The 26,245-nt window shown below is 36.5% G+C and overlaps 1 protein-coding gene across 1 annotated transcript in view; it reads left to right on the top strand.

The window, feature by feature from the left end:
• LOC131143714 (apoptosis inhibitor 5-like protein API5) overlaps positions 1-24,338 on the top strand; it is a 45,771-nt gene extending 21,433 nt beyond the window's left edge. The window contains exons 8-16 of the mRNA XM_058091982.1: positions 293-358; positions 447-512; positions 8,396-8,506; positions 14,760-14,849; positions 14,934-15,040; positions 22,913-23,027; positions 23,116-23,181; positions 23,265-23,368; positions 23,833-24,338. Of these exons, the coding sequence (XP_057947965.1) occupies positions 293-358; positions 447-512; positions 8,396-8,506; positions 14,760-14,849; positions 14,934-15,040; positions 22,913-23,027; positions 23,116-23,181; positions 23,265-23,368; positions 23,833-24,019 (912 nt within the window). The 3' untranslated portion in view covers positions 24,020-24,338. The remainder of the gene's footprint in view (positions 1-292; positions 359-446; positions 513-8,395; positions 8,507-14,759; positions 14,850-14,933; positions 15,041-22,912; positions 23,028-23,115; positions 23,182-23,264; positions 23,369-23,832) is intronic.
• The last annotated feature ends 1,907 nt before the right edge of the window (positions 24,339-26,245 follow it).

Genomic DNA, 26,245 nt, shown 5'->3' with positions numbered 1-26,245 from the left:
TCTTTGGTCTTAGCCTGGATGCTGTGCCCCTGGCCTGACTCTTTTAGAATGCTGGTTTTAAGAATGGGTGATTGGCCTTCTCTTACCTTTCTTTACACTAAACTGCTAGAACACTAATGTGGTTGTTTTCAACAAATATGCTATATATTTAAAAAGTTGAATTGTAGACTGCCATATTTAACTGAAGTTTTGTGATTTAAATTGTTGACTCTTGATTTAGTGTCATTACTTAGTTTCACATTACAATGTTTTAGTTCCTTTGCTTAAGTTTGAAATGGCTTTTTGGATGCAGGTTTCTGATGGGGACCATATTGATAGACTTATATCATGCCTGTACATGGCTCTTCCTTTTTTCATGGTATAGATAGTATTTAATTTTTATCTTTCTTGGTTTTTTATATATTTTATATATTCCTGTTACATTGATTTTTTGATTTATGAGACAGCGAGGTGCATCCAACAGCAAGTTTCTCAACTATTTGAACAAGCACATTTTACCTGTTTTTGATAAGGTAATACTAAAATTTTTATGTCTCTTAATAACAATATAATGCTTGTAATAATTTACCATTTGTTTCACGACTCTTTCCCCATGTCTTGAATGATGGTAAGAAGGCTAAATCACCACTTGTAGAGAAATGTGGCCGGGGAGCCTAATGCACTTCCTAATAAAATATTGCTTGGTAAATGCTTACGGTCACGCACGGGTTTGAGTCTAAGGAAACAGCCTCTCCACATAAAAGCAGAGGTAAGGCTGCATACTTTGTGATGAGTCTGATGACTCTCTCCCCACCCTTGCAAAGCAGGGAGCCTTGTGGCCTGGGGATGCCCTTTTACTTGTGGAGAATTATTGGAGGGTTTTGATTGGAGCAATATGGAAAGGATTATGGTTAAATTCTTGAGCAGCGCAGACTGCCTCATGGGATAGGGTTGTAGAATCATATGCGGAGAATATGGGAGGAACTTTATGTCACTTTCATGGTTGTTTATGGTGCATTTTTGGCATGATACTTGATCTTGGGAACTCTCAAGGAGTAATTCCCTATGCTTTTTTTGTTGGCATCGAATGGGAATGATTTGTTTAGTAATTTTTTGGTTATTATGGGAGAATTAATGACTTGGAATGCAGATTTTAGAGGAGAGTTTATTGATTGTGTGGAGACTTCTGGAGGTGGGTGCTGCTGAAAAATAGGGTGCTCACTGCTAAATGTTAATGCGGAAATTAGTGGGAGGAGAGGGTGTTGCAGTAAAATATTTTCATTTGGAACATAGTAGTTAAAAGCGCACCTCTAGGTGCGAGGCGCAAAGAGGTGAGGAGGCTAGCGACTCATACCATGCGAGGCGAGGCGACCTGCAAGAGGCGCAGAGGAGCGACAGGTGCAGTGAGGCGCGCCTTGAAAAATTTGAGTCTGTTAAATGAAAGAAATAGCCAGAGCTAGAGCCGTAGCCCTCATTCAACTCGAATAAACAGGAGCCCTAGTCCTCTTCGACCCTTTGAAACCCCATGATGCTTCGCGAGTTCGTCTTGCACAGTCAAACCAGCAGGAGTCTTCACGAGCCTTCAAACCAGCAGCGTGAGTTTGTCGGCAAGCCTTCAAACAAGCCAGAAGCCTTCGCGAGCTCGTCTTCGAGCCTTCAAACCAGCAGCGTGAGTTCGTTTGTGAGCCTTCGAACCAGCCAGAAGCGTTCGCGAGCTCGTCTTTGAGCCTTCAAACCAGCACTGTGAGTTTGTCTTCGACATTTGAACCAGCACGGCCCTTCGTGACTTCGTCTTCCACATTTCAAGCCAGCAGGAGCCTTAGCGAGTTCGTGTGGAGCCTTCGAACCAGCCATGAGTTCGTCACGTCGTCGTCGACATTTTGAACCAGTAGCGAGCTCGTCTTTGAGCCTTCGAACCTTCGTAAGTCGTCATCTTCTTTTTCTTCTTCTTCTTCTTCTTCTTCTTCTTTCTGCTGTCTGCGCCCTGTTCTCTGCTGCTTCTTTTTCGTCTTTTTCTTCTTCTTCTTCTTCTTTTTCAGTTCTTCTTCTGCTTCTTTTTCAGTTCTTCTTCTTCTTCTTTTTCTTAGTGAAGAAGATCAAGCAGCTAGCTGTGGGGCGTGTACTTTTTTTTTTTTCTTCTTCTTCTTCTTTTTCAGTTCTTCTTCTTCTTCTTCTTAGTGAAGAAGATCGAGCAGCTAGCTGTGGGGCGTCTACACTTGATTATTCCTTAGTGAAGACACTTGGGTGTGTCCAAACCAGAATGAATGCTTATCCATCCAATTCTCTCTCTCTCTCTCTCTCTCTCTCTCTCTCTCTCTCTCTCTCTCTCTCTAAATTATTATGATTATTTTATTACTGTTTTGGAATTGCAAGGTGTGATTATTTAAAATTATATTAAATATTTTGAAACACGTAAATTTGAACTGAAGATTTGAAATAAAATATATTTTATTATTATTTTAACATAAGCACCTTTTAATGTCTCACTTATTTTAATTAATCAAACATAAAGGGTTTTGCTCATTAATCTAATCTTCATCTTATTCATTTTTCTTTTGTTTCTCTTACTATAGTGGCATAATGCATGCATGCTTCATGTTAAGAGGTGCATTTGAAATATTTTTGAGATATTTAATAAGAGTATGTTTGGATTAAGGATTTTGTTTAAAAAAATAAAAGAACGAAAATAAAGACGAAATTTATTTATTTTTTTATCAAATACTATTAAAAATAAAATTTTATTTAAATGTAATTAAAAATTAAGAAAAAATAAACATTAACAGTGTAAAATTAAAATTTTATTTATTAATTTGATGTTGAACTATGTTGAATTGTTGATGCTTTTGGCTTCGTCTTGGCAATTTTACTAAATTTCTAATTTTGTTATCAAATGCTTTGGCATTTTAAATTCTAATATTACTAGATATTCATATGTTCATATATCAATTACCCCAAACAGGCATTTTACACCATTTTAATAATTGTGTGCCTCACCTTCGTGAGGCGCGCCCCTTCACCTCGCTTCTCGGTTTCAAATACCCTTTACGCCTTGGCTCGCCTCGCGCCTTTGACTACTATGATTTGGAAAAACAATATGGCAATCCAGGGATCCTCTATTTTGTTATGAAGTTATTTATTTTGTTAACTTAAATTGTAATAGAGAGAATTGGGAGGAGGTTGGACGGGTGGAAAAGGGGTAAATTTTCTTAGGGGGTCACATGGATGTCCTTGTTTATTTTCTGTCTATTTGAGGGTGCCCAAGAGTGTGGCTAGGATATTGGAGAGGATGATGTGTGACTTTCTTTGGTTAGGTTTGTAGGAGAATAGGAGAGATTGCCTTTTTAATTGGGAGGTTGTTAGTGGACCCAAATCAGAAGGGGGGTTTGGACTTGGCAATGTGTTTTTCAAAAAAAAATCATGGGGAAATGGTTGTGGAGGTTCCATAATCCTCTTAGAGGTACATGGATGTCCTTGTTTATTTTCTGTCTCATTTGAGGGTGCCCAAGAGTGTGGCTAGGATATTGGAGAGGACGATGTGTGACTTTCTTTGGTTAGGTTTGTAGGAGAATAGGAGAGATTGCCTTTTTAATTGGAGGTTGTCAGTGGACCCAAATCAGAAGGGGGGTTGGGACTTGGCAATGTGTTTTTCAAAAAAAATCATGGGGAAATGGTTGTGGAGGTTCCATAATCCTCTTAGAGTTTTAATTGCTTATGGCATAAGTGATTAAAAGCAAGTATAGGGTGCATTGGCATGTGCGAGACAGTAGAGGAAGTGGTTTTGTTTCACATGCTAACCTTTGGAAATTCATGTCTTGGGTTGCTAGTTTGTTCTTTCTGGGACCCATTTCAATGTGGGCTATGGCAATAAGGCTTGGTTCTAGTAGGATATCTGGGTGGGAGAGGGTTCATTGGAGTCATTGGTGTCTTTCCTGTTTAAACTCCTTTCCTTACACAATGCACCATTAGCACCTTTTTTTCCTTTTGATGGGGGCTCTCCTCCCTAGGATTTCCACTTCTTTAGGACCTCAACAAAAGAGAGGTTGTTGAGGTGACAACTTTACTCAATACCTTGAGTCATTTTGTTCCATCTAGAAGGGGAGTCAAGAGAGTGTCAGTGGGCAATTCATCAGGTATTTTTTTCACCAAATGTCTTTTTTTTCCCTCTATCTTCTCAAATCTCCCAAACCTAATTTTTTTCCCCTTGGAACTACATTGTTTGAAAGGCTAGAGTGCCATTCAAGATTAGGACCTTTTTCTAGATTGTGACTTGAACATGATTAACATGCATGACTCACTGCAGACCAGAAGGCCTCACATGATTATCAAGCTTGATATGTGTGTGATATGCCGTGAGTCCAATAAAAGAGTGCTCACCTCATCCTACATTGCAGGTTTACTAAACCTCTTTGGAGTGCCTAATTTCTTGTTTTGGTGAAGCTGACCTTTTTCTTGTGAGATACTTAGGTTTTGGAAATAGTAGGAAGGGAAAAAGTGCTATGGCATAGTGTGGTGTTTACTATTTTGTGTTTGAAGGGAATGCGAGAATCTTCGATGGTCAGATCACCTACCCAGGTTTGTTGTGGGATAAAGCAGCTTTTTGACCTCTCTGTGGGTCCATTGTTTCATGTTCTTTAGGGGTTTGCCACTGCCCAATCTTGTTAGATATTAGCAAGAAGCACTTACGTAATTATTTTTGACTGTATTTCATACTCTCTTCTTGGGAGGACATTTTATTCTTCCCTCATTGTACTTTCCGATTATGTTGTTAACAAACTCCTTTTCTTATTTAAAAAAAGAGATTAATTACCTCCAGTTTGAAACTAATTTTAAAACTGACAATATCTTGAGAAATCTGGATTTTATTGTGATTTGTATTTGGTACAAAGCTTAGTGCATTTTAAAACTCTCTTCAATGTCTTAACTTTTTAATTAAGTTTGAAAATCTAGAATAGAATGTGGATTAGGTAGATCTTTGCTCTTGCAATTACATTGTTTTGATTAAGGGTTGCATTTTTAATTTTCTGAGCAGTGATGATGGTATCTTGTTCTTGAAGTGGACAATCACTTTTTCTAACTAATGGGGAAGATGACCAAAGGATGCCACTGATTTTTTCTTTTTTTTTTTTGGAATGATCCACTGAAAAATTATAGAGGGGATGATGGGCTGTCAAGAATATAGGAGGAGTTAGGATGGGTAGTCGATGAGATCTAATATGGACAGTGCATGGATGGTAGTTGGAGTTGGCAGCTCTTTCAGGGTGCTCACATTTGGGATCTGGGGGAAGAGGATCACGTTATCCTTTGCTGACAACTTGATGCATTTATCTTCCTTCAAACCTTTGAGTGAAATGCAACACTAGGAAGGAAAAACATGGATCAACCCCATTTTTCCCACCCCGTGGGACTATAAGATCACCCGAAGGCCAATGGATTTTCTCTTTGCTATAACTAGGATATTGGATCTAGCTGTAAGAAAAATGCTGGGTATATATAACTCAGTTCCTTGTCTTTCACCGCCTCACTCCCCCAGTCACTTAAAATGCCCCTGATGAGAGTAATGGGACATGCCACTTTATGTTTCTCCTGACCTGAAATGGGAAGAGGTTTGTAAAAGGAGCTTACAATGTCTAGGGTGGGCTAGAAAGGTTTAAGTAAAATTTTGGAATTTTGTAATATGATGTGCATTTTGGTTTGATGATGAGTAGATTTAGTACTTGTTCATGAATCATGACATTGTAAGAATTTTTTTTCCCCTTTTTAGGATATTGATTTTATTAGGAAGAAGAAGGAGAAAAGATACAAAAAAAGGTGGTGAGGTAGTCCTTTAACAAAAGAAAATAGAAAATAAAATTACATCTTAATAAAGCACCCGAGTCTCTGGGAATATCTTGAAAAATACACCCTTTAAAACAGCCAGCACTATAACCCCAAGGAAAAGCCAACTGGGTGCTTTGTCACCATTGGAATCTCTTATAGCTTGGAGGATTTCAGCTTCTTCGAAGGGTCTTTCTAGCCACTCTGTAGTAGAGGAGCTAAGCGATCTAAAATTAATTCCATCCACAATACGTCTCTAGTTTTTGGTTTTGGAATAAAGGGCTTTGTAAAACTCACAAATGCCTCTTTGATTTCCCCTTCATCTGCCAAGGTGTTTTCTCTGATTTCAATGCTCAAAATGGTGTTCAGACTTCAGCCTGCGCTGATCATTTGCAGTCCGGTGGAAATATTCGTGTTTTGATCTCCCTTATTGAGCCATAAGGCTCTAGATTTCTGACTTGATGTGTTCTCTTCTAGGCTAATGATCTCTGATGACTCCTTCAACAATACCCTTCAGTTCAGCAAAGAGCAGTGGTTTATTGTGTCACTAGTTGGCATAGTGGGCTTGTAGCGAATGAGTTTAATGTAATTTTTGATTTTTGTGACACCCTACAGGGTGCTTGATTTCTTGTACTACAGTTTGGCATCACCTTGATGCCCTTATACACTTTTTATACCGATAAAAAAAATGAATTCTGTGCTCTTCCCTGAAAAAAGTTCTAGAATTTCTTTCCAGCAAAATTCCCAACAACACAGAAAGAGCACATCTCCATAAATTTTTAGCAATCCTTCCCTTTCCCAAAATGAGCAAAAGCAATGGCCAATAGATCGCACACTGATTTTGCACCCCACGTCACCAAGCAGTCCAAAAAAAGAACAATAATTAAACTAGTGAGACACATTCTCCGGCATTGTAAGGGTTTATTGATGCAATGCAGGGTAGTGGTGATGCAGAACAGAAGTAAGGGTATGCCAGGGAAATAAGGAGAGAAATAGAGGAGAAGAGAGTAAGAAGAAGGAAGATGGAAGACAGAGAGGAGGAAGAAGAAGATACAAAGTGGGGAAACTTATGTTAACTTCCACTTCAAAATTTTCAAAAAAAATAAAAATAAAAAATTGCATGACTTTCACATCTTATTTATGAAAAAAGTCTAAATTACAGGAAATTAACAAATAAACCCCTCATTATGTGAGAAATTAGAAATGAATCCCTAAAAGGCACATATATTAGTATTTAAAATCAAACCCCCCAAATACACATAAGCCTACTACCAATTAACTAAACACATTTTTGTTTTTGGTTCCAACAGGACTCTGTTCAGATTGGGTCAAAGTGATACACCCCATTACTTGTTTCCTATCCTACATCATTTATGATACATTAATTTGATTTTTTTTTTTGGGTGTGTTTAAGGGTTCAAACTGATGGAAAGGATGAGAATTTTATTTACTTTTTCACTACCTTTTTTGGTGTGGTGCAACAGTGGCTCTATTGAGATTAACATAATGATGATCAGTTTTGTTGTGGAAGGAAAAATGTGATGGGTTCTTGCAGTTGGGATGAGTCATCTGGGAATGCTGCTTTCTTCAGGCTTGCCTAGGATGCTCAACTGAATTGTGGAAATATATTGCTTGAAAATATATGGGAGATATGATACCTAATTTTTTAAGGCTCTTTTTTGGATCAAGGATTTTGTTTGAGGAAAGTGAGGAAAAAGGAAAATAAAGAGGAAATCGATTTTCCCTTGAATTTTCTCTCTGTACCTAGTGTTATTTAGAATGAGAATATGTTCTAATATGATTAAAAATTAAGAAAAATAAATGTTAATTATGTGTAAAATTAAATTTTTGTTCATTGATTTGTTATATTTTTATTTTTTTTTTCCTCACTTTCTTTGATTACCAAGCATGAATGTGGATCCCTTCATTTTTTCTTTTCCCCTAATGTTTTCCAAGTTCCAGAGAAGGCCTAAAGGTCACTGAGAAAACTGATGCTTAAGCATATAATAAATTTCAGAAAACATTAAAGTATGTCGAGGTTATATTTTAGGGAATTCAGCTTTGAGTAGTTTTGGTCCACATATTGTATTTCTGAGATTTTTGTGCAAGGATATTTGAATTGTCTAGGAAAAAAAAAAAAAAAAAAAAAAAAAGAAAAGAGAGGAGAGTAGAAGGGTTGTAGAAGAATATGGTGTAGTCCAATTTTCTATTGGTACCTCACTGTATTCATAATGTCACAGATCCTTTAAATCCTTCCTTAATACATGGAACACACCCTGGGAAGTAGGAAATTCCTTTTTAGAGATTGCATGGTTCACTTCAGGCATATGTATTAGGAAGGTAATAAACTGGCTGATCTCTTGGCAAATGAAGCACTGAAGCTGGAGCTTGGGCTGCATTTCTTTCATAGCCCATCTATAGCATTGTTAAACTTACTTTCAGACGATGTAGTTTTCTAGTAGTTATTGAAATTGGTTTCTTGCTTTACAGCCTTCCCTATTATGAAGAGAGTCTTGGTAACTGCGATTATGAGTATCTCTCTTATTGGTTTATCCTAATAATAGGTTAAGAAATTTGTTCTAACCATGCTTTTTTCTGGCAGCTACCTGAAGAACGGAAACTGGATTTGCTCAAAAACCTTGCAGAAAGTTCACCATACACCACGCCGCAAGATTCACGGCAGATTCTTCCCTCTGTTACTCAGCTCTTAAAGGTACACGTATTGGTTAAAGCAGCCGTAAGTTGATTCACCCATATCTTTAGTTTTGTGGTCTAAAATGATCTTTTTTTATTATTGCTGCATTTGTTATTGTTGTCTTGTTTGTTTTATTTTTTTGGGGGTTGCATATGAGCTAGTCCAAGCTGTTGGCCTTTCCATCATAAAGTGCTTCCCACATTTTAAATTTATAACACAATTTTTTTATGCTCATGTTTGCTGGTATCATTGGAAATTGTCTGACTTGGTTTTTCTTTTTCTTTTTCTTTTTCTTTTTCATTGAACAAGCTCAAATATTCTGTAGTTGATAATGTAATTGTGGGGCTACAATTTATGCAACCGTGGAGCCTGGCCTATTGTCGTTAATGGGCATGTACGGTCAAAGCTGGGTTTTTTGATAGCTCACGAAACCTAAATCAGTCTGCCATCTAATTTGTACTTTTAACAATACTCATAATGCACCTAGCATTAGTTTGTTACTATGCAAGATGTGAATGTTACCGGATGTAAACACTAACAAATTTAGATTATGTTAGGTTTAATTTCTATCCCTTGAAATATAACAAATGATACCATTTGGATTTATACTTATGAAAGAAGTTCTATCATCATTTAGCAAATGATGATGCAAAATTTTTACTAATCCATAATGTGGAATAGACAAGGAATGACTACTCCCAAATTTCACAATGGGATTGTTTATACCTATCTTATTCTTTGTTTGATGGGATGACTTTTTTGTGTTTTGTTTTTACTATAAATTATCAATCCTTACGCAGGTTTAATTGCATTTTTTTATCTACAACAAAACAACAAAACCAAGCCTTAGTCCCACTAAGTGGGGTCGGCTATATGAATCCTTTTCCGCCAATTTATGCGATCATGGACTATTTCTTTTGATAGATTCAAAGATATTAAATCCTTACTCACTATCTCCTCCCAAGTTATTTTAGGTCTACCCCTACCCCTTCTACTGCCCCCCACAGTAACTAAGTCACTCTTCCTCACAGGTGCACTATAAGGCCTACGTTGCAAGTGTACATACCATCTGAGTCGTCCTTCCCTTATCTTATCTTCTATAGGAGTTACACCTAACTTACCACGAATATATTCATTCCTTAATTTATCTTTTAATGTTATACCACTCATCCATCTAAGCATCCTCATCTCGGCAACTTTTACTTTTTGGATATTATGTTTCTTCGTCGCCCAACATTCTGATCCATATAGCATAGCTGGTCTTATAACTGTCCTATAAAACTTCATTTTCAATTTTAAGGGTATTTTACGATCACATAGAACACTTGAAGAACTTCTCCATTTTACCCAACCTGCTTTAACTCTATGCATTACATCATCTTCAATTTCTCCTTCAGCTTGCATAATAGATCCAAGGTATCGAAATCTACAAATACTATTTATTTCTTCATCATCAAGTTTAACTTTGTCTCCAATATTCCTCCTATCATTACTAAAATTACATTTCATATATTCTGTTTTATTTCTACTTATCTTAAAGCCTCTAGATTCCAAAGTTTCTCTCCATAATTCTAACTCAGCTTCTACTCCATCTCTAGTTTCGTCAATTAATACAATATCATCTGCAAACAACATACACCATGGAACCTCCTTTTGAATACTCTTAGTCAATTGGTCCATTACTAAAGCAAAAAGATAAGGACTCAAAGCAGATCCTTGATGTACACCTATGGTAATTGGAAATTCTCTAGTTTCTCCATTTATAGTCTTTACACTAGTCATTACTCTATCGTACATATCCTTAATGACATCAGTATACCTACAACATACACCCTTTTTTTCTAAAACCCACCATAAAACTTCCCTAGGTATCCTATCATATGCTTTCTTAAGGTCAATAAATATCATTTGCAAGTCCCTTTTCTTTTCCCTAAACTTTTCCATTAATCTTCTTAAAAGATAAATAGCTTCTGTGGTAGATCTCCCAGGCATAAAACCAAATTGATTTTCTGAGATCTTCGTTTCTAACCTTAATCTTTGTTCAACTACTCTTTTCCATAGTTTCATCGTATGACTCATAAGTTTAATTCCACGATAGTTATTACAATTTTGAATATCTCCTTTATTTTTGTATATAGGTATTAAAGTGCTTTTCCTCCATTCATCTGGCATTTTCTTAGTTTTTACAATTGTATTAAATAAATTAGTTAACCATATAATTCCGTTATCACCCAAGCATTTCCAAACTTCAATTGGGATGTTATCTAGTCCCATAGCTTTCCCATTTTCATCTTTTTTAGTGTAAACTTAACTTTGTTAACTCTAATTTTTCGAATAAATCTTATATTTTTAGTTTTTTCCTCATTTGACAATTCTAAATTTAAGCCTTCTATTTGGTTTTCATTAAACAACTTACTAATGTAACTTCGCCATCTTTCTTTAATATCTTCGTCCTTAACCAAGACAATATCATCCTCACTTTTTATACATTTTACATTTCCTAAGTCCTTGTTCTTCCTTTCTCTAGCTTTAGCAAGTTTAAATATATCTCATTCCCCTTCTTTTGTACCTAATCTATCATACAAACTATTAAATGATCTATATTTAGCTTCACTAACGGCCCTTTTTGCATCTTTTCTTGCCTCCTTATATTTTTCAAAGTTATCATTGTTTCTACATTTTTGCCACGTTTTATACCAAATTCTTTTTGTCTTTATGATTTTTTGTACATCATTATCCTACCACCAACTTTCTTTACTATTTGAGAATCTTCCCCTTGATTCGCCTAAAATCTCTTTTGCTATCTTTTTAATAGAGTTAGCTAATCTATTCCAAAGAGTATTTGAATCTATCCCATCCTCTAAGGTCCAATCCCCATCTTTGATCATTTTATCTTTAAATTTTATTGTATTTTCTCCTTTTAGGTTCCACCATCTAGTTCTCCTACACTGGTTTATTTTATCCTTTTTCTTCTATTTTTTAATGCATATATCTAACACTAAGACTCCATGTTGTGTTGTTAGACTTTCACTTGGAATAACTTTACAATCCTTGCATGATGCACGATCTACCCTCCTAGTTAAAAAAAAATCTATTTGACTTCTATTTTGTCCACTTTTAAAGGTTATTAAGTGTTCTTCTCTCTTCTTAAAGCAAGTATTCATTATACTAAAATCATATGACATAGCAAAGTCTAAGATCATCTCCCCAGACTCATTTTTGTCTCCATATCCATATCCTCTATGTATCCTTTCATAATTTTTATTATCTTTTCCAACGTGTCCATTTAGATCTCATCCTATAAATATTTTCTCAGTCCCTGGTATGCCTTGTATAATACTATCCATACCTTCCCAAAATTGTCTCTTAAGATTTTCTGTTAAGCCAATTTGAGGAGCATAAGCACTAATGATATTTATTATCTCTTGTCCTAATACCATTTTGATTTTTATAATTCTATCCCTTACTCTAATTACGTCCACAACGCTATCTTTTAAGTTTTGGTCTATAATAATGCCTACTCCGTTCTTATGTTTTTCTTTTCCAGTGTACCAAAGTTTAAAACCTGATTTATCGATTTCTCTAGCTTTCTCCCCCACCCACTTAGTTTCTTGAATTGCATTTTTTTATCTCATCATTTTATTTCTTAGGAACATATTCTTAAATATTCTTAGGAATAGACCCTCCGCAAACCAAACGTAGCCTTAGAGTTGAGACTTGAGAGACATTACTTTCCAGTTTCTATGCTATATTGCATTCGTAACATGTATAATCAGAACCATAAATTTTACCTAGCTGGTATTTGAAACTTTTAGATCGTATCTTGTAATAATTTTTTTTGATAAGTAATAATTTATTGAGAACAAAAAGAACTCCAAGTACACAAGGAGTGTACATGAGGCAAACAATCAAAAACAGAAATTACAAGAATCTAGTAATTAAAAAACAAAAGAAAATGATTGGTTTTGCAAAGCAGCCAACCAATCCATCAAAGTTACAAAGAAAAATAGCTTCAGGTCCGAAATGGATCTTTCCTTATCTTCAAAACACCTACTATTTCCCTCCCTCCAAAGACACCACAATAAACAATGAGGGAACAATCAACTAAATAAACCCATTTTGATAATGACCAAATCTGCCTTGCCAACATGCTAAAAGTCCCACTACAGATTGCGGCATAACCCAGCTCACTCCAAACAAACCAAACACCATAACCCACAATTCCATTGCAACCGGACAATGAATAAAAAGATGATCAACCGTCTCATTATTACACATGCACATGTAGCACCAATCCAATATCCAAACCTTACTGTTTCATAAATTGTCAATCGTTAAGCATTTCCCTAAAGCAGCAGTCCAAACGAAAAAGCTACTCTAGATGGAATTTTCTGTTTCCAAATACTCTTCCAAGGAAAGCCACAATCTTTGGAGCCCATTAAAATACCATAATAACCTTTAACCAAGAAGCCCTTCTCTCTATCAGATTTCCAGCACATCTTATCCTCACTGGACCCCTTCACCGATGCACCATAAATGGTATCCATAAAACCAGCCAAGGCCTCTAATTCCCGAAGATGCATACTCCTAAAGAAACTTATATCCCAAAACAAGACTCCATTATCAAACTTCATAAGCTCAGCCACGCTCGCTTCTTTATCTCAGCAAAATCTATACAAATCAGGATAGTTGACTGCAAGAGTCGTCTCACCACACCAATGGTCTTGCCAAAATTTCACCTTAGACCCGTTTCCAATATCATATAGAGCATGGCAAGAAAAAGAAGACCATCCCCGGCTAATATTTTTCCACAAGCCAACACCATGTGGACCATTAACAGGCCTAGTACACCAACCACCCCATTCACAGCCGTATTTCACCTCTATCACTTGCCTCCAAAGAGCAGCCTTCTCCATCCCAAATCTCCATAACCACCAAAGCAAAGCTTCATTAAACTGTCTCACCTTCCTTATCCCCAAACCACCCGAAGAAATGGGAGAGCAAACAGTATCCCATTTAACCAAATGGAATTTTGGTTCATCACCAATGCCACTCCATAAAAAATTCCTTTGAAGTTTCTCAATACGTTTAGCCACAACAGCAGGAATGGGAAATAAAGATAGAAAGTAAGTGGGTAAATTAGATAATGTGCTTTTAATTAATGTGACTCTACCTCACTTAGATAAGTACAAACGTTTCCACCCTGCTAACCTTCGTTCTAACTTCTCCAAAATTGGGTTCCATATTGTCTTATCCTTGAATTTGGCTCCCAAAGGAAGACCCAAATATTTCATAGGAAGATTACCTTGTTTACAGCCAAGGATGTGCAAAAGAATAAGTGAAAATTAAATACCGTACGGTCTGTACCAATAGGAACCAACTCTGACTTGCCCAAATTTATCTTTAAACCAGAGACCGCCTCAAACCACATAAGTATCACACGGAGAAACAAAATCTGATCCAGATCAGCGTCACAAAAAAATAGAGTATCGTCCGCAAAGAGAAGATGAGACACCACCAAAGCTCTTCCCTCTATACACCCCACACCAAAGCCTGACATGTGACCATCATGGACAGCTCTATCCAACATTCTCCCCAGGGCTTCCATAACCAAGACAAACAACAAAGGAGACAATGGGTTAATAATTCACATGATGTAACTTCATCATTCTACTAATTTTATCCATCCATCAAGTTTTTCCCCTTCTAGTTTGAGTTTTAGCTCTACTAAGTGGTTTCAGGTTTACTATTAATGCCTTATTATGTAAAATATGCTTTAAAGCATGAAACTGAATATTTAGCAATATTTAGACATCTACACCTCCAACAGTAATTTTTCCAAATCTTCAGTTCCATCCATTAAATGTGTATTGCTAATAGTATGACATCAACATTGTGGATCGACCATCCACTGTTTTTTTTTTTTGGAAATATATTTTTGAATCTCCATTTATATTGTCTTTATATATCTTTAGTTTTCTAGACTTAGATGTAATTGTCTTCTAGATGCTTTCTTCCTTGCTTTGAGATGTATGCTCAATGAATGCTTGACTTGAAAAAAGAATAACTGCTTCAGCCAACTACAATATTGTGATTGTCTGTATCTAGCCCATCCCTGGGTTGAATACCTCACTTCCAGAGTAGATTAAGTTAGACATCTTCTTCAACTCAGAGTTGGTGCCCTCCAAATACCTGCTTAAGTTGCTGCCTTGAACTTTGTTGTGTGGTTTTATGTAGATCTTCATGAAATTTTGTTGATCTTTCTTCCCAGAAATACATGCCTCGGAGAAAGACTGGCGAAGAGATGAATTTTACCTACGTAGAGTGCTTGTTGTACACTTTTCATCATTTAGCTTACAAGGTTGTTCTCTCTAATCCACCTTTGTCAAGATATATTCTTGCCACTTTCTACTATTAAATGCTAATTTTCTCAACTGTTGTCTAGGCTCCTAATGCTACAAACAGTTTATGTGGCTACAAGATTGTCACTGGTCAACCGTCAGATAGGCTAGGGGAGGACTTCTCAGAGCATTATAAAGACTTCAGTGAGAGGTAGTTTATTTATTCGATCATTTTTTTCCTGTAACTTCATGTTATCACTGTCTTATATCCTTGGCTACTTACCAATTACCATAAAATAAAATGGCGAAGGAAAACTTGACTTCTAGAGTCCTAGTTTATCCTTGTTTCACGGATTTAGGGAAATATTATGTCTGAGGGTTGTATTGTTGATCCCATTAATGGGGAAAATAGCTTAAACGCAGTTGAGAGCATATCTACAATGGACAGTTGGGGAAGCTAACCTGGCTTGGATGAATTCAAGAAAATAAATTAATATTAATGTAGCCATAATTGAGGGAGAAAATATATGATATGTTTAAACTGTGCATAAACGCTCAATTTTTCTAGGAACTGCCACGCAAAGAAGACAAATTTCATAAGTCATCTGTGTTAGTGAATGAAGAATCAATGAAGTAAATTATGATTGTGTGATATCCTAAGTCTACCTGAAATGTTTTAGATTTATTGGTGTCATTGAAGAGACTAGACACGCTTCCTTGTTCAGCATGAGCATTAATGTCAGAATGATTTACTACTAATATGCTGGTTTCAGTTAATTACCCAAAAATTCCGTGCATGCATGTCTTATGTTCATGTTTTTCTATTCCTGGCTACAACTGGCATGCTCATTGTTTGTATTGGTTAAGGGCATTGTACTCATAGTCCTCGCAGTCTTGAGAACAATGGTGGATATAGGTAATGAATGAACTTTTTAATTGATTTAGAAGAGAACCGTAGCCCGTGTCTATGTATTTGTAATGCTTTGCAGAGCTTTAGGTCAGTTAGTATTCTCAAAGTTGGATATTATTGATACCATTTATTTTAATCACAGAATTCACAAATAAAGTGCTTATATTTTCATGTTTCTCTTTAAATTCTCAGTAAATTAGTTTAGTTGTTATAGTTGATAATGTTTATGTTATTGTTCATAATCTGTTGTCTTTTACTGTAGCCTGCAAGGACCTTTTTTTGTTTTCAAGGATTTCAATTGCCTTCTCACTTATCCCTTTGCCTGTGCATGCTTGCAATGATATAAATTCCTTGTCAATTTTGAAAAACCTTTTTGAGAAAGTTACAAAGACAAGCTTTTCACTGGGGCTCAAACAACAATTACATGATGAGAAATTACAAATGATGTGTGACTTAGTATCTCTAAGTAGCTTGATGCCACAACTCAAGCTTACTACTCAAACTCTCTCAAAGGAACGAGACTTGGAACTTGAAGAGAGTTAGAACTAATTGAAAAGAACTTTTGCAATATAGTGCTCTCTTAAGTAAGAATGCAAAATTTAGAAATTTGGAGGAGAATGGGAGACCACTTTTATAGCGATTTCTCGTCTTTCTTCCTTGAAATTGAACTCCTTTTATAGTCAAAATTGTCCACTAGATGTTGGAGAGGTTTTGGCTCCATGTGATTAAAGTTGGAGCTAAATAATCAATGATATGACAATAAATCTGATTTCTAGGTGAGATGATACATTTTATAAAATCATAAATGGTCATGTAAATACCAAATAAAATTCTGTAAAAATTCATAAACTTATCAATGAGTCTAGTTTCCAATAAAAAAAATCATGTCAATTGGAGTAGTCGTTGAAGAGATAAATTTTAAACACTACAGATATATTGAGCTGCTTTAATGACGGAGGTCAGAGTCTGTTGGCTGATTTGTACAATTCATAACAAATAGAATATTTATTCAAATGAAGTGTGCCATATCGTTCTGGAAGCCTCATAATGTCTACTTTCATATAAAAAAAGAAAGAAATATTTTCGAAGTTTCTATAGTAAGGCATGTCTAATTTACTGCAGCATACTTATTTTTGCTTCTGAATTTATGGCAGTGTAGAATGAACATATTGTATTAATTATTAATCCTACATTATAACTCCAAGACGTCTACATGAAATATTTTTGGAGAGAATGATGAGTCTAGTTTTATATGAAGTAATATTATAATTTTTGGATGCACGTGGAATAAAATATAGAATTAGATTCACAAATAGTACAGAATTATAGTCTGACAATTTTTTTTTTAAAGACATAAGGTGCACTTTTACAAAAACGCCCATTTTAGCTCTAGATATATGAAAGTCAAATTGATTGTTCTTGAAAAGATTTATAAGTTAATTTTTAAAAATAAAGGGCTTTGTCACATTTGGTGTTTTCAATAAAAATATATGGTCATTTTACTATATGATACTCAAGTTGGTACATTTGCTTTCTAGTTAGGTATTAACATATTTAGCCTTAAATACCAAAAATGATTTCCATATATAAACATAAAAGGAAAGAACTATCACATAATAATTCTTAGAGCTCAAATTCAAAAATGATTTCCATTTATAAACATAAAAGAAAACAACTATCACATAATGAATCATGGTGCACAAATTCATACAACACATGTATTAATTCTTATTTAATGATTTCCATATATAAACATAAAAGAAAATAACTATCACATGATAATTCGTGGAGCACAAATTCATATAACACATGCTCTAATTCTTGTTTGTTTTTTCATCATCAAAATCAACAGGAAACCTAGTGGGCTAACAGTTTGGAGGTCTAGGGAAGAGAGGTCTCAATACTTTGGGGTTTAAAAATATTTCTGCAGTGGGGTTATGGCTTTACCCTTTAGCAATGGGTTATTAAAAGTGATTTTGGTTTGCAAGAGAATGGATTGGGTGTTATATTACAGCTAGGGTTTCTCATGAAAGCATGCAGAAGTTCATTTTCCAAGTAAATCATTTCTTTTTACCTTGTATGACTTATAAAATGAGAGATAGTTGAAAGGTTCGTTTTTGTAAGGACCATTGGCTTGAGGAAGTCTGTTTTTTGGTTGCTTTTGCTTCTACTTTTTCATCTTACCTTGCATATTGAGGCACATTTTTTAATCTCTTCTCATCATTGATAGTACTATTGTTTCTTGTGATTTTTATTTTCATAGGAATCTAAAAGATATAAGGAGACAAAGGAGCTCTCCTGATTCCTAAGTTTGTCGGATTGGGACAAAAGAGCTCTCTTGACTCCTTAAGTTTGTCAGATTTCCGTCAATTCTCATTTTGGGGGTCTTAGGATGCAGTGTTAGGATGCTTGTGGGGTTTTTCTTGTGAATCCTTTTATTCTCATGTAACCAGGACTTCCCATTCTTTTCCTCTTGCTAATTGAGTTTGGAAAGGCAATGCTCCTTAAATATCTAAAGCATTTTGTGGATGGCCATTCTTAATAGAGTTGACATCAACAATCTGCTGCAGACTAGAATTCCACATACAACTCTTTCTCTTTCTCCTCGTGTATGCGTTGTGTTATGCTAGTAGTGGGGATCATGCTCATTTATTTCTTCACTGCTTGGTGGCTTGGTGTTTATTGAACAAACTTTTCTGTTTGTTCAGAGTTGGTTTATTCTCAGTCTTTGGATTCTTTCTTCTTGTTTGGTTTTGAAGGTCTGGGAAGTGGGAAGGCAAAAGAATGCAAAAATTATATGCTGTTATATGGTTACTGTGGTTGCTGGTTGGAGATAGTCCTTAGATCTTTAAAGATTGCACCTCAACTCTTGATTTGATTTGGGACAGAATAATTTTTTTTGGCTTCCATGTAGGTTTTCATTGAAGCAAGAAAAAGACAATTACATAGAAAGAGGATTAGGCATCCTCCAAAACAAAACCAAAAACCGGAAAACAGAAAATACAAAGGATTTACATGACCGCTGCCTTCCGGTCCCTGTGGACATCGGACAGTGAAAGACCCTCAAAATTCCCAAAACAGTGAGCCCAAAAGTTAGCCAAAAATTTAGCTTTTTCTGAAATCAAACTCCCCCTGGTTTTTGCCTGGGGGATGGGGTAGTTCTTATGGTCTCTAAAAGTTCTGGCATTACATTCAAGCCATATTGTCCATAAAATAGCAAATACTAAACTATCCAACAATGCAAAACCAAAAATAAATGACAATTAGTGCACCACTCATGAAGTGTCATTGGTGCCACCCATACCCTCACCAAACAGGAAAATAGATTGTTCCTCAAAAATCTTGCCGCCCAACAAGGCAAAAATAAATGATGATTAGTCTCATTTTCCTCTGAACACTTCACGATGCAAACATCTGGCCTTAGAGGTTTGAAGGACCTCCTATATTCTGAACCAAGTCATCATATTAACTCCATTGAAACAAAGTCTAAATGAAAGCTTGAATCCTGAAAGAGTCTTTTACACTACTTTGTTCAGATAGAAAGGACTAAGGCTAAGAGATGTAGTAAGATGGACAAAAAAAAGACTTTTGAGGAAAAATACCCCAAAGAGTCCAGCCTAGCATCCCCCCTCCTATTTGGATTGAAAGAATTAGAACAATGAACAGGCAAGTGAGCTCATTTGTCTCTTTCTCATTGAGACTCCAGAAAAAATGGAAGCCCCTTGACACGATACCTCCGGCAGAATAGAATTCTGAAATCGATGCGTTATGATTGTAAATTCTCTTTCTTAATGAGAAACCTGCAAAACAAATTTCCAGGAGCTTGCATGAAAAACAATGTTACTCCCCCTATTATCCCGCCCATTACTATGAATACCATACTTACTCGTTACCTTGTGCCATAAGGAATTAGACTTTTAATGAGCATCTGCATAACCATTTACTTATTAAGGTGGTGTTCTTAGAAACCACATTACGGAGCCCCAGACCTACCTCTTATTTTGGCGTGCATAGGGTGTTTTGACAACATGGCTTGTTCAGATATCTGGTGTGATTGGTTTACTTTATTTGCTTACATCTGTTTTCTTTTAGCGCATTCTTCTCTCTCAAGAAATTTCTCTTTTTTCAAAACAAGAAAGAAAAGGTAACTGAATTCTTCAGCTGGAAGCTCAATTCCATAGTATATATTCATCATTGATAATTGGAACAATTAACATTGGGATTCGTGAGATGGGACATAATTATGTAATATAAAAAAAGAATTGAGGATTCCTCGATGTCGGTGCAGAAGACTGAATTTTATCCTTAAGTTAGTTTATAGCTGCATTGTAATGTTCAATTCACAGTAGCAGTTCTATCTATTGGGCATTTCTTTTTCAGTTCTTTTCCTTAGGTTATTTTGGATGGTTGAGATTGGACCTATCTTGGGGATGAGAATTTGTCTTTATAGGGCTTGTTCAGTACGACGCATTGAAATTTGATGTAATGAGGCAGCCCAGTCTTCTTATTCTTCTTCTTCTTCTTCTTCTTCTTCATCTTTTTTTTTAATCCTCTTTGAAAAGGAAAATCCTGAGATATGTTCCTTCCCTGGGCTTGGGCTCCAAAAGACCATCCCCTGGCTGAGTAGTTGCACTCTTTTGAGTAGCTCAGTCCCTTTTACTGCAAGCACTAGTTAGGAATTGGTTCCCTACTTCATCCTTTGTCTGAATCTGATAGCTGTTGTGCCTCTGAAAGGTGGCAAGCCTGTGATGACATTTTTGAGATGAGTGGCATGACGTCGGTAAAACTATGACAGCTGCAGTACCCAACATGGTACCAGTCCCACCACACCTGTGATTGCATTTTAGAGGCAGGGTGGTACCTTGTCAGGTGCTGCGGTTTTCATAGTTTCACCGATAGAGTGGATGTATTTTCTCTGCAGAATGACAGCCTAATACTTTGGGGACCTTTAGATGTCACCGTCAAGAATTATGGAAACAAAAACTAGAAATGAAAACAGAAAACCAGAAATAGAAACTAAAAAATATTTGGTTTCCAAGTAAAAACCTAGTTAAACTCATGCTAATCTTAGTCCTCGAACCAAGGAACTAGGGAAAAAATGATTAATAATGCAAAATAATATCAATTAAAAAAATATTATAATAAAAAAATAGAAATCAATTGTAATTATTTTATTTTACATTTTTTTTAATGGAAAAAGTAACTTTATTGAGAAGCAGAAGTAGTAGTTACGAAGAAAAGGAGAACAAGTTCTCATTGAAGTGGAAGAAAAGGGAAAATAAAATTAACTTCATAAAGCCCCTAGGCTTCAGATTACTCCTTGGAAAAAAGCATCCCATGAAACGGCCTGTGCTATAATCTCAAAGAGAAGTTCAAATCCTGAATCCTTTCCCAAAGAAATCCCATGAATGATCTCTTACAAGAAAAAATTCTAGCATTTCTTTCCACCCAAATTCCCCTTAACACAGTGCATAGAGCACGTCTCCACAACCTTTTAACAACCTTGCCTTCCCCAAAAATAGAAAAAGAAATAGTCCAACATCTTCCGTGGACTTTGAACAAAAAACCACATTTACCCAAGCACCCCAAGAAAAGTGGTCCTCAAGTTCCAAGCTGAAGAACAGTTAATAAACAAATATGACGCATTCTCTCTGTCCACCTGAAACACATACAGAAACTGAGCTTTAGAATGCCTCCTACACGCAGCAGATTGTTGGTGTTGACTCTATTAAAGGCCATTAGTGAAACAAACACTTTTATCCTGTTGGAGATAGGCAACCAGTACTGTAGAATAATGAAGACAGCTCCTCCACCTCTCTTTCATTCAAAACCCTTCTAAAATGAAAGTCTCAAGAAATGGAATCCCTATCGAGAATAAGAAATGAGGAAGTCACACTGTTATTGGCAAAGAAAGACGAAAGATATGAGTAAAGGAAGAATATAACACCTCTCCCCTCCCAAAGGAGAAAAAAACACCAAAACATCTTCCCAAGACGTAATACAATTACCCAATTGAAGAGTTCTGTAAGAGGATGAAAAAGAAGGATAAACTGTGGAAATGAATCTCCAAGGGAAACCTATGCAACCATTTAGCCAACAAGGGAGCATTTTTAGACACCAAACCAAGATCCAGCCCACCTTCTTTGGCCTACACGCCACCTCCCTCCTTACCAAATGATCTCTCCTCTCCCCTACGCCTGACTGAAGAAAATACCTCATATTCCTCTCTAGTTTTTGACCTATCTTTCTCAGATTCATAGAAATAGATAAAAAGTACAACAGAATATTAGGAAGGCTGATCTAAATGAAAGTAATTCTACCACCTAAAGAAAACAATGCTCCTTTCCAACCATCCAACTTCTTAGCCATGTTAGACACCACTGGATCTTCTGATGAATGAGGCTTACCTGTCATACTCCTAATAGATCAAAGGGCACTCTAGAACACCACAACCAGCTAGGGAGTTCAGCTCCAAAACCCTCTCAGGGCAAACATTAATCGGTCCAACACCACTCCCCAAATTATTTCGAAATCAGAGACCCTCTAACAATTCTGCAGGATAATGAGAATTTTAACATAGTCAAAATGATCATCTAAGAAAATAGTCATGTCATATGCAAATTGCAAATGAGAACACTGCAACTTCTCACCTCAATATTCCTCACAACTGCTATCAACAGTCTTATCTATCATTCTACTCTTAAAGCATCCAGCACAAGAAAAAATTGAAAGGGGGATAATAAATCCTCTTTGCCTCACTCGTCTAGTAGAGGTAAACTAATCTTTAGGGCGCCCATCAATAATTACTAAAATATATGTATTAGATGGAATAGACACCTTCTTCTTCAATTCCTCCACCTAACTCCAAAGCCTTTCCTACTAAGCACCCTATCCAAGAAATGCAATTATTTTAATGGACTTATTTTTCGGGATAGTAGAATTGGTCAAATTTATAAACTCTGGAAGATAATATTAAGAAACTTAATACTTAACATGCTTAAATTTTGCACATAATTGCACTATTTGCTTTAGAATGTCCCATTTTTCTTTCAACATATAATTATACATACAGATACATCCGCACACACACACACACACACACACACACGGTATTTTTTTACGGAGTTTTCCTTTAAATACATGATTTAGATAATGTAACATTGGATAATGCAGGTTGAATAATGTTGAGGAGCTAGCTAGGGCTACTATGAAGAAATTGACCCAGGGAATGGCTGATCACAACAAAGCAATGGCAGCTGCTAAAACTGATGAGGCAAAGGATAGCATTGTGAGTTCCTTACTGAGGACACAACCTAATTTTAAGAAATTTTGTTTAGCAATGTTACTTGACGAATTCTATTCTTCATAATTCGTAGAAAACTCAAAAGCAGAATGCTACAACTGGGTTGCGGACCTGCAATAATATTCTGGCAATGACGCAGGTGAATGGAATGAAATTGATGACTAGAAAATAGTAAATACATGTGTATGTACTTGAACTAATTGTCTCTGATTTTGAAATCAGCCGTTGCATTCAAAATCACCTTCATTCATTGGGGATAGGCGCATCAATCTATCCTGGAAAGAGGTTGTGAAAGCTTCTGTGCCTTCAACTACTCCTGCAACTGGGTATGATGACAGCCACTTCATCTCCTCTATATTCATTCTCTTTTTATAATTATGACTATGATGGTTTTAGTTTTGGTTTCCTTTCTGAAATTAATTTCCTGGGACTTAAAAAATTTGATATCCTTGACCTATCTGATTACCACGAGATTTCAATTAGCAGCAATTGTTTATGTTTCTTGGGAAAATGGGGGGTCTTATGTTTTCATTGCTGAAGGTTTTCATTTAAAACTAATTGTTGCTTTGTAGTTTGCAGCTACATGCTGCTTTTGCCCTCCCGTGTTTCTGCCCTAGTACCCGATTTTATTTATAAATTTAAATAAAATGCTCTTCATGCACATTTTAGCATAGTGGGAAATATGTGATCTTGATTTTAATTTGTGTGTATTTTAATGCTGGCAGAACAGAGCTTATTCAGAAGAAATAAATTCTTATTTTTCACTATTATTTTTTTGCTTGTCTGGCAGAGGGAAACGATCTGCTACTGCTTCTAATGGTTCAGGAAATATTGCATCAAAGAAGGGACGTGGTGCTGGTGGTTTGCAAAACCAGCTTGTTAATCGGGCCTTTGAAGGTTTATCTGGGAGAAGTGGTATAGCAAGAGGCAGGGGCAGGGGCTGGGGTGGACGTGGAAGAGGAAGAGGCTACCGGTAGCTTTACTTCCAACTTGCAGTGACAGAACAATTAGGACTCTTTTGAGTCAAAATGTGATCTGGAAGAAGCAAGTCACTGATTGTATATACCTTTTCCTCTTTATTCCAAGAAATTTTGAGTTAAATAGAGGAAGCCGGAGAGTTTTAGATTCATTGTGGACTACTAAATGAAATTATTGTTTAGCTTGTGTAGCTCCCGGCCTAGAAAAGAGATCAACACTGATATTGTTCACTCTATACGTTTTTCATTTTAAGTTATTACACTTTGAAAAACATCATACAAGCATTTAGTTAATGAAGATGACCAAATCCACTGAAAATTTATGCTTGTAATTTTTTAAGATGGCTTATTCGACTGTGGTCAGGGTTTTTTGGGTCTTTACAGTTACAAATTTAAAATAATCCATCATGCTAAAGATACATTGTCCGTGCATTTGGAGGAGGGGATATAATTTTATAACGATATCCAATTTAATCTCTCAGAAACCCTTGTTCGGCACATGCAATTCTGAGACCTTTCGTGCAAGAACAAAGCATGTTTTGACATGCTCAGCTGAAAGATGTGGACCCCATGAACTTTTTTAGGCTGTGTCACGGACCCCCAAAATGGGACTCAAATAAGGGTCGTGTGGCACTCGTTGAGAGCTCTCCCTCGACAAGTCAGCCAATTCTCACACGTTCAAGCCTGCAAGCACGAGCACCAGGTGAGTCTCAATACTTAAGGAAAACTAGGAACAATAGGATTTCACATGAGCAATATATTCTTATACACCGAATAAGACTATAACAATCAGAAACATCATAATCCAAGGCAATAGAACACCACAATGAAAAGAACTACTTGTATTATTCATCTACAAAAGAATCACCATACAAGCGATAACACAAATATTTATATATTCATTCTAAATCCCTGAAGAATACAATTATAGTAGTATCTCACTCCCCCATTTTCCCCATTACATTGTCACACCCTAACATCCTCCCCCATTCAATTTATCGACGTCCTCGTCGATGTGTTGTAGATGGTTTTCTCACTCTTCTGATGTCGATGTAGATGTCGTTGACTACGAATTTCTGAAATCTTCAATCTTCTGTATGGCATGCTGAAGGTTGTCTGCTGTTTTCCAACTATTCTCTTCTTCCCCCGGTCCTAACCACTGAACCAGAAATTGTTGTTGTTGACGACCTTCTAGATTGACGACTCTGTCTGCAATGATCTCTTGGACTTCTTTGGTGACAGGATGCCTTCTGAAAATTGTTGATCTCCTTAATTTTTGTCGGTGCGGATCCGCTTCATCTGTGTGGAATGGCTTTAAATTGCTTACATGAAACACGGGATGGACTGGACGTCTGTGGCTTTTCATCCACTCGGGTTGCTCAAGGCGATAAGATGCATGTCCCACCTTTTCGATTACTCTGATTGGACCTTCGTAACGACGTAACAGTCTTTTATCCTTGCCACGAAGAAAGCGAAATGTCTCCGGCGGCACTTTTACAAGATCCAGATCTCCAGCTTCAAATTGTTGTAGTCGTCTCCCTTTGTCAGCCCATTTCTTCATGCGCTTGGGTGCTTTTTCTAACCGAACTCGGGTGACTTCGATGTTTTGCAACCAATTTTTCGTGAATTGGTAGGCTTTTGGGCAATTTCCTTTGTATGGACCATCCAGAGTGTGTGGAAGAGTCGGTTGTTGACCTGTCACAATCTCAAAAGGGCTTTTATTAGTTGCAGAAGATTTCATAGAGTTAAAACAGAATTGTGTCGTGTCCAGTAAAGTTACCCAATTCTTCTGATTGGAGTGAACAAAATGTCGCAAGTATTCTTCTAGCATCCCATTAAAACGTTCAGTTTGACCATCTGTCTGTGGGTGATAGCTCGTGGAAAGATTAAGGTTTGAACCCATCAAGCGAAAGAGTTCACCCCAAAATCCCTCCCGTGAATCTAACATCCCTATCACTAATTAAGCTTTCTGGAACACCCCAATACTTCACCACATGCTTGAGGAATAACTGAGCTGTCTTCTCTGCTGAACACGGCTTCGAGACCGGTACGAAAGTTGCATACTTTGAGAACCGGTCAATCACCACCAAAATTGTGTCAAACTGCTCTACTTTTGGCAACGAGGAAATGAAATCCAAAGAGACACTCTCCCATGGCCTAGCAGGAACTAGCAATGGCTCCAATAAACCTGAGGTCTTCTTTCTTTCTACCTTGTCTTGTTGACAG

Source organism: Malania oleifera, chromosome 12, assembly GCF_029873635.1.
Source record: "Malania oleifera isolate guangnan ecotype guangnan chromosome 12, ASM2987363v1, whole genome shotgun sequence".
NCBI lineage: Eukaryota > Viridiplantae > Streptophyta > Magnoliopsida > Santalales > Ximeniaceae > Malania > Malania oleifera.
The sequence above is the reverse complement of the archived record's forward strand: the minus strand, read 5'-3'. Positions and strand labels throughout refer to the sequence as shown.